The sequence below is a fragment of the Pongo pygmaeus genome, chromosome 6, assembly GCF_028885625.2.
Source record: "Pongo pygmaeus isolate AG05252 chromosome 6, NHGRI_mPonPyg2-v2.0_pri, whole genome shotgun sequence".
Taxonomy (NCBI): domain Eukaryota; kingdom Metazoa; phylum Chordata; class Mammalia; order Primates; family Hominidae; genus Pongo; species Pongo pygmaeus.
The window spans coordinates 65,790,813-65,807,090 of NC_072379.2; the positions used below are offsets into that span (position 1 = coordinate 65,790,813).

The 16,278-nt window shown below is 38.0% G+C and overlaps 1 protein-coding gene across 1 annotated transcript in view; it reads right to left on the bottom strand.

The window, feature by feature from the left end:
* Window positions 1-16,278, bottom strand: part of LOC134739828 (zinc finger protein 283-like) — a 90,022-nt gene that overhangs the window by 25,866 nt on the left and 47,878 nt on the right. The window contains exon 2 of the mRNA XM_063667143.1: window positions 14,278-14,354. Within this exon, the coding sequence (XP_063523213.1) occupies window positions 14,278-14,335 (58 nt within the window). The 5' untranslated portion in view covers window positions 14,336-14,354. The remainder of the gene's footprint in view (window positions 1-14,277; window positions 14,355-16,278) is intronic.

Genomic DNA, 16,278 nt, shown 5'->3' on the forward strand with positions numbered 1-16,278 from the left:
AACAAGTCACATGATTAGGCCTGCATCTAGGTCTAAAGGAATAGACTCCACTTCTGGATGGAAGGAACAGCAAAGTCATATTGCACAGGGGCCTGGATACAAGGATTGGAGAAATGTGTGGCCATTAAATAGTCTACCACACCTGGTTACAAAGGCCAACTTTTCAGTTCGTAGAACAGATCGACATCTCATCCCAAGCATTTGAAATGGCAAATGTCCAATGTCAGTGTGCGTCAAGCATTTGAAAAACAGCTTGTATAACACTTACAAATATTCCATACAATTTTCAAAAAGACAGAAGACCAATCCAGAGCCATGTATGGTAAATAATGTTTTTCTGATCAAACCAAGAAGTTGACATCATTAGCATCAAGCTTTATGTGCTAATACAATATTTCCTATTATGTGAAAGCAACCTTGGTGTCCTGTAAGCAAGTGCAGTTGCTCCGAATTCACCAAGAGCTCACCATGGGCCCTCTGGGCTATCACTTCTAAACTGAACAGCACTGTAAATATTCTTTTAAGCAAGTTCCATATGCCAACAACTGTGATAGAAGTTTTTTCCTTAGATGGAAAAAATATATGAGGGGCATAATGAAATGGTAAAAATTTTCCCTGAGTGCTTTGTGAGGACGGAGGAAGGGAGCCTCATCGCCCCTAATCTGGAAGATAACTCCACTGAAACAATGATTTAACCACCATGAAGATATATCTTCTTTCTCTATTATCACCCTTTTTTTTTATTATTATTATACTTTGGGTTTTAGGATACATGTGCACAATGTGCAGGTTAGTTACATATGTATACATGTGCCATGCTGGTGTGCTGCACCCATTAACTCGCCATTTAGCATTAATATTATCACCCTTTTTACTATATTTTTAAATTTTAGATGATGTTCTAGAAAAACTACAAGTAAAAAACAAAACTTCTTTTCCCAAAATGATGTAATCAGAGAAGGTTGGGCAAAATTCAGATCCACTTTACGTTATTTAAATTTCAGCAATAGCATCTACATTTACAGCTTTTAGTAAGCTTTCACTAGCTATGTCTTGATGTATATAAAGACAGATAAATAACAAAATTAATAGTAATTATTTTGTCTCATTCAAAGATCTCTATTACTTGTGCTATAAATAACACTGGTCATTAATACTTGTCCACAAACCGTAAGTACTTTTAAATTGTATCTCATTACAGCAAACACCTACAAAACATAGCTTCTTGTCCTTTCCTTCTAGGTAAAGAATTGCTAGATTACAAAGAGGTTCATCTCCTACACATATGCATATGTCTTTGTCTACTGAAAGTGGAAGATTTCTTTCAGTTTTAAATGTTTCCCTTGGACAATGATCAATTTTTTTGTGAGTGGTGTTTTATCTTTTAATTTATTTTAACTGCTTGAAATGGACCAGCTGCAGAGTGGGAAGTGTGTTGACATTTATCTGAAGTCTTATCGTTATTAAATCACTTGTATTATTATACTACATAAACAACTTAATAAACACAGCAAATACTTATCTAACCGGAGTCAGTAAGTCTATTGAGCCAGCCAATTTACTCTTAATTTTCTGAAAAAGATAAAACCTCCTGTATCAGCTGAGTCACTGGGGAAATTAAGTCTTCAGTTATCAAATCTGTTACCAAATCCGAAGTACCCCCCATGAGTACCTGAAGTGCTTTTGATTCTTTCTTTTCTATAGACACCCAACAGAACTGGATAGTGACCTTTCTACTCATTCCACTTCACAAATCTAATTCTTTTTCCACCCTCCCCCAATACCTCAATAACTTTCAGTTGTCCTTTTGCCATACTAAAGGATGTTATCAAGAGATTGTTTAGTTTTCTTCAAATATTTATAGTCACATTCATAATGAAAGAACAATGTGATGGGATCTTCCCAAAGTGAAGTCAAACGGAAGGTTTAAAATGTTCTCTGTGGTCTAACACTAGGCTGTCCAATATGGTAGCCACTAGCCACATTAGAATTTGAATTAATTTAAAATGTAAATTAACTAAAATGAAATAGAATTAAAAATTCCGTTTCTCAGTCACACTAGCCACGTTTGAAGTGCTCAGTAGCTATTTGTGGCCTAGTACACAGAGACAGAATATTTGCATTATCACAGGAAGTTCTACTTTCAATTGCATGTTAAAGTACTTTTGTTGCATTTTTTAGTGCAAAAAAAAAAAGTCTATTGAAGCCTCCTTTGTCCCTCTCTTTAATTTCCTTCATTCCCCATGGGAATTGCTGTCATGAAGTTGAACATCTTTCCCACCCATGTTTTTAAAATAGATATTTTTCCTGGCCAGCGCGGTGGCTCATGCCTGAAATCCCAGCACTTTGAGAGGCCAAGACGGGCGGATCACGAGGTCAGGAGATCAAGACCATCTTGGCTAACACGGTGAAACCCTGTCTCTATCCGAGTAGCCTGTAGTCCCACCTACTCGGAAGGCTGAGGCAGGAGAATGTCCTGAACCCGGGAGGCGGAGCTTGCAGTGAGCCGAGATCGCGCCACTGCACTCCAGCCTGGGTGACGGAACAAGACTCCGTCTCAAAAAAAATAAATAAATATGACAAAGCTGACAAAAACAAGAAATGGGGAAAGGATTCCCTATTTAATAAATGGTGCTGGGAAAACTGGCTAGCCATATGTAGAAAGCTGAAACTGGATCCCTTCCTTACACCTTATACAAAAATCAATTCAAGATGGATTAAAGACTTAAATGTTAGACCTAAAACCATAAAAACCCTAGAAGAAAACCTAGGCATTACCATTCAGGACATAGGCATGGGCAAGGACTTCATGTCTAAAACACCAAAAGCAATGGCAACAAAAGCCAAAATTGACAAATGGGATCTAATTAAACTAAAGAGCTTCTGCACAGCAAAGGAAACTACCATCAGAGTGAACAGGCAACCTACAAAATGGGAGAACATTTTCGCAACCTACTCATCTGACAAAGGGCTAATATCCAGAATCTACAATGAACTCCAACAAATTTACAAGAAAAAAACAAACAACCCCATCAAAAAGTGGGCAAAGGACATGAACAGACACTTCTCAAAAGAAGACATTTATGCAGCCAAAAAACACATGAAAAAATGCTCACCATCACTGGCCATCAGAGAAATGCAAATCAAAACCACAATGAGATACCATCTCACACCAGTTAGAATGGCAATCATTAAAAAGTCAGGAAACAACAGGTGCTGGAGAGGATGTGGAGAAATAGGAACACTTTTACACTGTTGGTGGGACTGTAAACTAGTTCAACCCTTGTGGAAGTCAGTGTGGCGATTCCTCAGGGATCTAGAACTAGAAATTCCATTCGACCCAGCCATCCCATTACTGGGTATATACCCAAAGGACTATAAATCATGCTGCTATAAAGACACATGCACACGTATGTTTATTGCCGCATTATTCACAATAGCAAAGACTTGGAACCAACCCAAATGTCCAACAATGATAGACTGGATTAAGAAAATGTGGCACATATACACCATGGAATACTATGCAGCCATAAAAAATGATGAGTTCATGTCCTTTGTAGGGACATGGATGAAACTGGAAATCATCATTCTCAGTAAACTATCACAAGAACAAAAAACCAAACACCGCATATTCTCACTCATAGGTGGGAATTGAACAATGAGAACACATGGACACAGGAAGGGGAACATCACACTTCAGGGACTGTTGTGGGGTGGGGGGAGGGGGGAGGGATAGCATTGGGAGATATACCTAATGCTAGATGACAAGTTGGTGGGTGCAGCGCACCAGCATGGCACATGTATACATATGTAACTTACCTGCACATTGCGCACATGTACCATAAAACCTAAAGTATAATAATGATAATAATAATAATAATTAAAGAAAAAATAAATAAATAAATAAATAAATAAATAAATAAAATGAAATAAAAATAAAATAGATATTTTTCCTAAACTGGATTCATTAAGGAATAGTAGCACTTAAACTTTATATTAATAATAATCTCACTTAAATTTTTTACTCAACATTTTAATTTAGAAATTTATGCAAGTTAATAGTTTGTTTAGTATTTCAGATAGGTAGCTAGGTCTCAGATCATTTTGTATCCCATTGCATGAATATACCCTATTTATTTAGGCATATATGATTTTATTTATATTTTTATAATATCATCCCTCTCACAAATAGTCATTGTTGTGGTTAGGTGATCAGTATAGAAAAAGGTAATGAAATAAAAGTCATGTGGTTAGGTGGTCAGTATAGAAAAAGATAATGAAATAAAAGTGATTATTTCATTTGGCAAGTAGCTACTTCTCTCTCCTATTCCTCACAGCCAAAGCGCACTACCAAAAAGCCTAGGTAATCAGGTGCCGTTAAACATAAAGGCTTCTATGTTTCTCTTCCCCAAACACTGTTTATTTCAAAGACAGTAAACTATTACAGAGATTAAAGGTATAAGATAATTACAGCTGTCAGTGAAAAGAAAAAATTGATAATGTTATCTTGTCATACTTTTTTGTTTTTGTTTTTTGAGACGAAGTCTCGCTCTGTCGCCCAGGCTGGAGTGCAGTGGCATGATCTCGGCTCACTGCAAGCTCCGCCTCCCGGGTTCACACCATTCCCCTGACTCAGCCTCCCGAGTAGCTGGGGACTACAGGGCGCGTAGCACCACGCCCAACTAATTTTTTGTATTTTTAGTAGAGACCGGGTTTCACCATGTTGGCTAGGATGGTCTCAATCTCCTGACCTCGTGATCCGCCTGCCTCGGCCTGCCAAAGTGCTAGGATTACAGGAGTGAGCCACCGCGCCCGGCCGTCATAGTTTTAAGTAATGCTACTTACATTTACTTTTTATTCAGATGGAGGATAGGAATATGATCTCTCACATATGGCGGAAGGCACTTGAATAAATCACCGATGCAAGACTAAGGAATAATCATAGTGTAATCAGTAGGACTCAACTCACCCTCTTGGAGAACAGCAACAACAAAAAGTTAAATATTTATTTTTAATGTTCAAATTAGCCACTTCAGTTCCTGTAGTATCAAGTTAGCCTCTGCCTCCTCCCTGTGAATTGTGCAAGAACCAGATGAGTTTTCTTAGTTTGAAAATGGAACTACTGTTTCCAGTTGTGTCTCTAAGAGAGCTGGAGAATATGCTGAGTTTACCTCAGGTCCTGTTCACCTCTTCCTGACTTCCATACACATTTGGCAGCCATGTTGCAAATAGGCCATCCATACGATGAGAGACTGTCGGTTTTAAGTTTATTTTATACCAAGTATTTTACATATCTTATCTTATTTAATCCTTATAATAATTCTCAAAGGAATGTATTATTTTTATCCCCAGTTCACCTGTGACAAAACTAAGGCTCAGAGAAATGAAGAAATTGGCAAAGATTGTGCAGGAAGGAAATAACATTAAATTTGAGACATTTGTCTGAAATCAAAGCTCTTTAAACTGCATTTTATTCAATAAATAGTTACTGAGTGAAATATTTTATTAAATAATTCAGAAGAATTAGATTCTAGTCTATTTTGACCAAACTAACTACGTGAACCTGGCAACAATGTTAATAATTATAGGTCTTTCTAGTATTTTATAAAAAAACTTTATTCCCCTTAGAGCCTACATTGTCTCACCTATATAATTCGAAAATTAAATTAGATGATCTCTAAAGCCTCTTCCAAGGTTAAAATTGTGTAAATTTAAATGACAAAATCATTAACAAGTGCTGATTAAGAAGCATTTGTTGTAAAAAGACCTGTACAAAAGATAGAAAAACTTCCTGTTCTCAAGGATCCAGTAATCTAAAAAATGCCCACCAGTCACAAATACAAAATTAAAGATAAAGTAGACAGAAAGACAAATATGTGATATACCTTTAAAATCTAATGAATGCTAAAACTACAAATAAAAATAAATGCTGGAAAATATTAATTATAATTTAACTTTCCATTACGCATCATCAAATTTGACTTGTTTTTAACAAGTGAGACTGCAAGCTCCCTGAAGGCAAGGGATATTTCTTTTCGATTTGCTCCTCTGCATCGTATACCCAGGGCTTAGAATTATGACTCACATAAAATGGTCATTCAATAAATATTTGTTGATTGGGGAAATGAATAAATGGATAGACTTTATTAAATTAATGGGCAACAATATCTTAATTCATTGCCTTTTAGGGCCCTAGGTAGCTTGTTGGCCAGCAGAAAATAATAGTCAATAAAAGGCTGAATTATTAATGCCAGTTTACAGAGGTTATGAGATTGAGTTTTACATCTGTTCATTTACTTATACAAGGGAGATAAGAATAGGTACCGTAATGGACTTTTGGGAATGTTTTAGATGTTGTTTTGTTGGTTTGTCTGTTTTTAAAAGGTCAGATCCCATGTCCTCCTGCAGTGTGATATGGAGAGGAGCTAGAAGGTAGTGTATGATTATGGAGGATTATAGGCTACTGAGAGGGTCTACCTGGGAGAGCTTACCTGAGAGGTCTACACAGGACTGAGTTCTGTCACTGTGGTGGCATTGGTGAGTGCTCTCAGTACCATGCAGTGCCTGCCAGGGGGTGTGTCTTCATCAGAAGTTCTCACCACTGTGGGGTGAGAACCTGCTTTCCCAGTTTTCCACCTACATCTTCATGCATTGTGAACCAAAGGATCTGCACCTCTTCTCTGACATTTTGCTGAGCTCTATACTAACTACACAGAATACCATCAGAAAGCACATCCCTCAGAGGGCAGGACATGATAGTGTGTTGCTTAAAGCCCACACCCCAGGTACTGGGTGGGACCAGTGGATCAGAGAACCCACCTCAATTCCATTAGAGTTTCTAGATCTGAAATATTTCAACAGATAATCTATACCAGTGGTCCCCAACCTTTCTGGCACCAGGGACTGGTTTCATGGACAATTTTCCCATAGATGGGGGTGCAGGAGGGATGGTTTGGGAATGAAACTGTTCATCAGGTCATCAGGCATTAATTAGATTCTCATAAGGAGTGCACAACCTAGATCCCTCACATGTGCAGTTCACAATAGAGTTTGTGCCCCTATGAGAATCTAATGCCACTGCTGATCTGACAGGAGCTGGAGCTCAGGCAGTAATGCTCACTCACCACCACTCACCTCCTGTTGTGTGGCCTGGTTCCTAACCACAGATCAGTGCCAGTGCCGGGGGTTAGGGACCCCTGGTCTATACTACATGCTTGGAAGAGAAAGGAGACAAAGCCATAGAAACCCGACATGTCCATTCATCATGGATTGACATAAAATATAATATTATTAAGCAAAAATTTCTATCATGAAAAAACAGTTTGCAAAATAGAATGATGTTGGGTGTTTATTCTAAATTTTTTATTTGCTTTTATGGCTAATTGTAGTCAATATTTTTTAAATCCCAATATAGCGTGGGAAAATTTTAGAGCAATAACTTGACATAGAAAAATACCTTAAGAACCACTGCCCATTTCCACATTTTATGAACAAGAAACTAAGGTCTGATCAAATTAATGAAATAAAGCGAGAAAACAAGGTTAGAGAAAAAAAAATTAAAAAGAAATGAACAAAGCCTCTGAGAAATATGGGGCTATGTGAAAAGACCAAATCTATGTTTGATTGGTGTACCTGAAGGTGACAGGGAGAATGGAACCAAGATGGAAAACACTGTTCAGGATATTATCCAGGAGAACTTCCCCAACATAGCAAGGCAGGCCAACATTCAAATTCAGGAAATGCAGAGAATGCCACAAAGATACTCCTCAAGAAGAGAACCCCAAGACACATAATTGTCAGATTCACCAAGGTAGAAATGAAGGAAAAAGTGTTAAGGGCAGCCAGAGAGAAAGGTCGAGTTACCCACAAAGGGAGGCCCAAAAGACTAACAGTGGATCTCTCAGCAGAAACCCTAGAAGCCAGAGGAGAGTGGGGGCCAATATGCAACATTATTAAAGAAAAGAATTTTCAACCCAGAATTTCATACCCAGCCAAACTAAGCTTCATAAGTGAAGGAGAAATAAAAATCCTTTACAGACAAGCAAATACTGAGAGATTTTGTCACCACCAGGCCTGCCATACAAGGGCTCCTAAAGGAAGCACTAAACATGGAAAGAAACAACCGGTACCAGCCACTGCAAAAACAAGCCAAATTGTAAAGACCATCCATCCTATGAAGAAACTGCATCAATTAACAGGCAAAATAATCAGCAAACATCATAATGATAGGATCAAATTCGCACATAACGATATTAATCTTAAATGTAAATGGACTAAATGCCCCAATTAAAAGACACAGATTAGCAAATTGGATAAAGAGTCAAGACCCATCAGTGTGCTGTATTCAGGAGACCCATCTCATGTGCAAAGATGCACATAGGCTCAAAATAAAGGGATGGAGGAAGATCTACCAAGCAAATGGAAAGCAAAAAAAGCAGGGGTTGTAATCCTAGTCTCTGACAAAACAGACTTTAAACCAACAAAGATCAAAAGAGACAAAGAAGGCCATTACATAATGGTAAAGGGATCAATTCAACAAGAAGAGCTAACTATGCTAAATATATATGCACCCAATATAGGAGCACCCAGATTCATAAAGCAAGTCCTTAGAGACCTATAAAGAGACTTAGACTGTCACACGAAATTAATGGGAGACTTTAACACCCCACTGTCAATATTAGACACATCAACGAGACAGAAGGTTAACAAGGATATCCAGAACCTGAACTCAGCTCTGCAACAAGCAGACCTAATAGACATCTACAGAACTCTCCACCCCAAATCAACAGAGTATACATTCTTCCCAGCACCGCATCCCACTTATTCTAAAATTGCCCACATAATTGGAAGTAAAGCACTCCTCAGCAAACGTAAAGAAACAGAAATAACAACAAACTGTCTCTCAGGTCACAGTGCAATCAAATTAGAACTCAGGATTAAGAAACTTACTCAAAACCAGACAACTACATGGAAACTGAACAACTTGCTCCTGAATGACTACTGGGTAAATAATGAAACGAAGGTAGAAACAAAGATGTTCTTTGAAACCAATGAGAACAAAGACACAATGTATCAGAATCTCTGGGACACATTTAAAGTAGTGCTGAGAGGGAAATTTATAGCACTAAATGCCCACAAGAGAAAGCAGGAAAGATCTAAAATCAACACCCTAACGTCACAATTAAAATAACTAGAGAAGCAAGAGCAAACAAATTCAAAAGCTAGCAGAAGGCAAGAAATAACTAACATGAGAGCAGAACTAAAGGAGATAGAGACACAAAAAATCCTTCAAAACATCAATGAATCTAGGAGATGGTCTTTTGAAAAGGCCAACAAAATTGATAGACTGTTAACAAGACTAATAAAGAAGACAAGAGAGAGGAATCAAATAGACACAATAAAAAATGGTAAAGAGGATATCACCACCGATCCCACAGAAATATAAACTACCATCAGAGAATACTATAAATACCTCTATGCAAATAAACTAGAAAATCTAGAAGAAATGGATAAATTCCTTGACACATACACCCTCCCAAGACTAAACCAGGAAGAAGTTGAATCTCTGAATAGACCAATAACAGGCTCTGAAATTGAGGCAATAATTAATAGCTTACCAACCAAAAAGAGTCCAGGACCTGATGGATTCACAGCTGAATTCTACCAGAGGTACAAGGAGGAGCTGGTACCATTCCTTCTGAAACTATTCCAATCAACAGAAAAAGAGGGAATCCTCCCTAACTCATTTTATGAGGCCAACATCATCCTGATACCAAAGCCTGGCAGAGACACAACAAAAAAAGAGAATTTTAGACCAATATCCCTGATGAACATTGATGCAAAAAATCCTCAACAAAATACTGGCAAACCAAATCCAGCAGCACATCAAAAAGCTTATCCACCACCATCAAGCTGGCTTCATCCCTGGGATGCAAGGCTGATTCAACATACGCAAATCAATAAATGTAATCCATCACATAAACAGAACCAACAACAAAAACCACATGATTATCTCAATAGATGCAGAAAAGGCCTTCGACAAAATTCAACAGCCCTTCATGCTAAAAACTCTCAATAAACTAGGTATTCATGGAAGAAATCTCAAAATAATAAGAGCTATTTATGACAAACCCACAGCCAATATCATACCGAATGGACAAAAACTGGAAGTATTCCCTTTAAAAACTGGCACAAGACGAGGATGCCCTCTCTCACCACTCCTATTCAACATAATGTTGGAAGTTCTGGCCAGGGCAATGAGGCAAGAGAAAGAAATAAAGGGTATTCAATTAGGAAATGATGAAGTCAAATTGTCCCTGTTTGCAGATGACATGACTGTATATTTAGAAAACCCCATCATCTCAGCCCAAAATCTCCTTAAGCTGATAAGCAACTTCAGCAAAGTCTCAGGATACAAAATCAATGTGCAAAAATCACAAGCATTCCTATACACCATAACAGACAAACAGAGAGCCAAATCATGAGTAAACTCCCATTCACAATTGCTACAAAGACAGTAAAATACCTAGGAATCCAACTTACAAGGGATGTGAAGGACCTCTTCAAGGAGAACTACAAACCACTACTCAACGAAATAAAAGAGAACACAAACGAATGGAAGAATATTCCATGCTCATGGATAGGAAGAATCAATATCGTGAAAATGGTCATACTGCCCAAAGTAATTTATAGATTCAATGCCATCCCCATCAAGCTACCAATGACTTTCTCCACAGAATTGGAAAAAAAACTACTTTAAGGTTCATATGGAACCAAAAAAGAGCCCGCATTGCCAAGACAATCCTAAGCAAAAACAACAAAACTGTAGGCATCACGCTACCTGACTTCAAACTATACTACAAGGCTATAGTAACCAAAACAGCATGATACTGGTACTAAAACAGATATATAGACCAATGGAACAGAACAGAGGCCTCAGAAATAACACCACCCATCTACAACCATCTGATCTTTGACAAACCTGACAAAAACGAGAAATGGGGAAAGGATTCCCTATTTAATAAATGGTGCTGGGAAAACTGGCTAGCAATACGTAGAAAGCTGAAACTGGACCCCTTCCTCACATCCTATACAAAAATTAATTCAATATGGATTAAAGACTTAAATGTTAGACCTAAAACCATAAAAACCCTAGAAGAAAACCTAGGCAATGCCATTCAGGACATAGGCATGGGCAAGGACTTCATGACTAAAACACCAAAAGTAATGGCAACAAAAGCCAAAATTGACAAATGGGATCTAATTAAACTAAAGAGCTTCTGCACAGCAAAATAAACTACCAGCAGAGTGAACAGGCAACCTACAGAATGGGAGAAAATTTTTGCAATCTACCCATCTGACAAAGGGCTAATATCCAGAATCTACAAAGAACCCAAACAAATTTATGAGAAAAAAACAAACAACCCCATCAAAAAGTGGGCAAAGGATATGAACAGACACTTCTCAAAAGAAGACATCTATGCAGGCAACAGACACATGAAAAAATGCTCATCATCACTGGTCATCAGAGAAATGCAAATCAAAACCACAATGAGATACTATCTCACACCAGTTAGAATGGCGATCATTAAAAAGTCAGGAAACAACAGATGCTGGAGAGGATGTGGGGAAATAGGAACGTTTTTACACTGTTGGTAGGAGGGTAAATTAGTTCAACTATTGTGGAAGACAGTGTGGCAATTCCTCAAGGATCTAGAACTAGAATTACCATTTGACCCAACAATCCCATTACTGGGTATATACCCAAAGGATTATAAATCATGCTACTAAAAAGACACATGCACACATATGTTTATTGCAGCACTATTCACAATAGCAAAGACTTGGAACCAACCCAAATGTCCAACAATGATAGACTGGATTAAGAAAACGTGGCACATATTCACCATAGAATACTATGCAGCCATAAAAAAGGATTAGTTCATGTCCTTTGCAGGGACATGGATGCAGCTAGAAACCATCATTCTCAGCAAACTATCACAAGGACAGAAAACCAAACACTGCATGTTCTCACTCATAGGTGGGAATTGAACAATGAGATCACTTGGAAACAAGGTGAGAACATCACACACTGGGGCCTGTTGGGGGGTGGGGGACTGGGGGAGGGATAGCATTAGGAGAAATACCTAATGTAAATGATGAGTTGACGGATGCAGCAAACCAACATGGCACATGTATACCTGTGTATCTAACCTGCATGTTGTGCACATGTACCCTAGAACTTAAACAATAATAATAATTAAAAAAAGAAAGAAACTAAGGTCTACAGGGTGTTAAGTAACTTGTGGTATGGTCGAGAACTAAATTCTCCCTTTGGCTATATACTTGACATTTCTCTTGCTAGGAATTCCTTTACTGCCCAGCTAATAAAGGTGTGTAATCCTCCAAAGATCTCAAAAATTTCTGACTGTGAGTCATTTTGATTCTGAACTCATCAAACCATCTCTGTTTTTTAATACCATAAATCATGAGATATTTCTATAATAAATAAAGCAATTACTCCTCTACTCCCAAAATGCATGGTACCAACTCATGGCCACTGAGCATTTTTTAAAATTCTAGCTGTGTTGTTCTGATTCCAATTATACACAGTTTTTAAAAAGTCTTTGCTTATAAGAAATCTAAGCCAGGAAAATTTTTGGTAGCTTTAAATAGGAGATTAATAAGACTCTTAGAATGACCTGAGTATGACCCCAAACACTTTAGAATGGCACCTTTAAATATCACTGCCAAACAAGCTTTAAGAAATGATGTCCTTAAAGTCATTCATGAACATCTCAAAGAATTAAGAAATGGGTGAAGGAGGTCCTTGTCTTGATTCCCATTAAAGAAAACTCTAGCTATAATTATAGTCTTTTTTCAGACAGATAGAAATTGATTACTCACTTCTATCAGAATTAAATGTGTGGGCACAGGAGGCATCAGGCTTAGGTTGGAATTATGGAATCTCAGCACTAATGCATCTAGCTCAGCGACCTCAGGCAAGTTACAGCATTTCTCTCAGTTTATTCAACTGTAAAATGAGAGTAATAATAATAACTTCCTCTCAGGATTAGTGTGAAGACTAAAGGAGTCATCTGTAAGTGCAATAGGTTGAATTGTGTTCCCCTCTTCCCAAAATGTATGTTGAGGTCCTAACTCCTAGTCCCTGTGAATGTGACCTGATTTGGGAAAATTAGGATCTTTGCAGATGTAATCAAAGTAAGATGAGATCATTCTGAATTAGAGTAGGCCCTAATCCAAGATGACTGGTGTCCTAATAAGAGAAGACACATGGCCGGGCGCGGTGGCTCACGCTTGTAATCCCAGCACTTTGGGAGGCCAAGCTGGGCGGATCACGAGGTCAGGAGATCGAGACCACAGTGAAACCCCGTCTCTACTAAAAATACAAAAAAAAATTAGCCAGGTGCGGTGGCAGGCGCCTGGAGTCCCAGCTACTCGAGAGGCTGAAGCAGAAGAATGGCATGAACCCGGGATGGGGAGCTTGCAGTGAACGGAGATCGCGCCACAGCACTCCAGCCTGGGTGACACAGCGAGACTCCATCTCAAAAAAAAAAGAGAAGACACACACAGGAACGAACACCATGTGAAGATGGAGGCAAAGACTGAAATGATGCTGCCAACAAGCCAAGGAATGCCAGAGGCTACCAGAAAACGAAAGAGGCAAAGAAGGATCCTCCCCTAGAGATTTTGGAAGGAATTTGGCTCTGTTGATGCACTCGTTTTGGTCTTTAAGCCTCCGGAGCTCAGAAAATAAATTTGTGTTGTTTTAAGCCACCCAATTTGTGGCACTGGGTTACAACAGCCCTAGCAAACTAATGCAGGAAGGTTCTAACATAGAACTTAGCACATAATAAGAGCTCAATAAATTATTATTATTACTACTACTCAAGAGTGATGTTATATCAAGGTGTCAATAGAAAAAAGAGTGATGTATGTTATGCTTTACACAGCAAGGGATAAAGATACATTATAGATCATATCATAAGCTTCAGGACCTTTCTTTAACACAGATTTCTTAGAAGGCCCTACACTACACCTTATTTTGTATTCTGAAAGTTGTATAAGCTTCAGGCCCCACAAAATCATGATCCACTCCTTCCTCTGACAGTTTGGAATTCCTGACTTTGAATTTTGCTGTTTCCAGTAAAAGCATGGGCAAGCTGCCTTTTCCCTGCTTTCAAGACTGATGAAATCTTATGGCCCTAGCCTTGCCCTTGCTGTCTCTTGTGAAGCTGCAGCTCTTTAATCACTTACCAGTACCATGGGTAGGAGCTAAAACCCCTGGTTTGGTGTCCTTGCCTCCGAGTCTCATGAACTTGCTTCGTTGACTCCTGTGAAGAGAAAAGTAAAATGGCCCACAGAGAGTCACATTTTCAGCCTCCAGTGCTCTTAAGATTTGTCTCATTTCATCGAAGAAGTACGACTATGAGTCTGTTGTTATGTAGTATCAAGGGCTGGAGAATCCCTTTCAGCCCATATTTTCCCAGAAAGTCTATTTCTAGCTCATTCTCAAATTTCTCATAACCATCATGCCCCCAAAACTACCAGTGCTGCTCTACAAGAAGTGCTAGATTCCGTAGTTATGTAGAAAATTCACATATCTGTTTGTGGCTGCAGGCCCTTAGCTAAAACAAACCGCTCCCCGTTCAGAAGACCCTTAAACATTTAAAATATAGAAACTCCTTCAGAACTAAGCAAATGGATGTAGCTTTCCTTTGGTTTCTCACAGGCTCTCAAGGGGGTCATTATTTTGTTTTTTTTTTTAAAAAAAAGGTTAAATTTGGATTTTCACATACAGAGTTTTCTTAAAGCAGGTCGATCTGCCCAGAAGCTCTGAGAAAAAATTTATATGAGTGTCTATCTTGCTTATTAGGGTACACATGTATATGATTAAAAATATGTAGAAAAGCATTTGGGGATGAATTGTTAAGTCTTTCCTCTATTCTTTTAGTTTTTACAATTTAACATTGCACAAGCCAGTAACCTTAAGTTGGGGGGGATTACCCAAATTTGAATGCAGTATTCCAAGGCAATCCCAGCCAATCAGCTTTGTTCACCAATTAACAAGGCTGCATCTTTATTGCATGGTCCCAAAGGAAACACTGAAGAATTCGATCCCTTCTCCAATACATTTTGCAAATAACAGAGATTCCTTGGAAATTGCTAAATCACCTCTTAACTAATATCTTTCTTGATTAAAATGTGAAAATTTGTTTTACCACATCACTTTGTAGGTGAGTAGGGAAGACTTATAGAAAAGTACTTCCTTCACTAGGAAGTTTTGGGATAGAAAAAAAGGAACACACAAAGGATTGGAATAGTATCTATGTTCATCCCAACCCCTGTTTATTCTACCACCTCCACAATGAGACTCCACATTTATTTCACATGCAGAACTTCCTTTTACTTCAAAGGGAATTCCACCTCTTCCAGGAATAAAAAGGGATAAGCCAGCAAGGTGCAGTTGCTGTGATGATGAAAACACATCCTAGAACCATGATGTAGTACCTAGAAGTAACGCAAACTTGATAGCACTGGTACATGCATTTTCATTTCAGGTCAGAACACCAAGATGAAGTTCTAATTGTGTTCCAATTCATTTTGACCTGAAATAGATTAGCAATTGGATTTTGAAAAATGTGTGCCATGCTACATTGTTAAATCACTGTAAATCAGAGGATGATGAACTAACCTGATGATAATTGTGAATATTGCTTCCAGGCCTCATTTCTTTAACAATGTGGAACTATGCTTTATTTTCAATAGCTTTTCCAATATGCTTAATTGCATATTATAAGTGAAAGCTCTCTGTAAAATTCTAAAGCCTTATCTATTAAACTTTCTTCCATTATTATTATCTACATTCAATTTTCACACAGAAAATCTTCCCATTTACTACCCTCAAATAAAACCTTAGTAATTGTCAGTCTTTCTAATGTAAATATCTTTACAAAGCCCAATAAACTCCCCTCTCTCTCCTTTTTGATTCATAGAGATTTTAATCTGATAATACAACTCAGAAGGTATACACTTTAATAAGTACTGAATGTAAAACACAGAAACTTTCATTGTTAGAATATTCCTAAATCCTTTGATTGAAAAGATCCTAATACTAAAAGCATTTTCAAAGGAAACGAGGAAAGACACAATCCCATTATTACATTATTTTATTGGCATTAAAAAAAAAGTTCCATGACCCACTTTATTAGTGGTTTTCCTAGTCAAGCTTATAATGATTTCTGGCCTCTGCCCTTG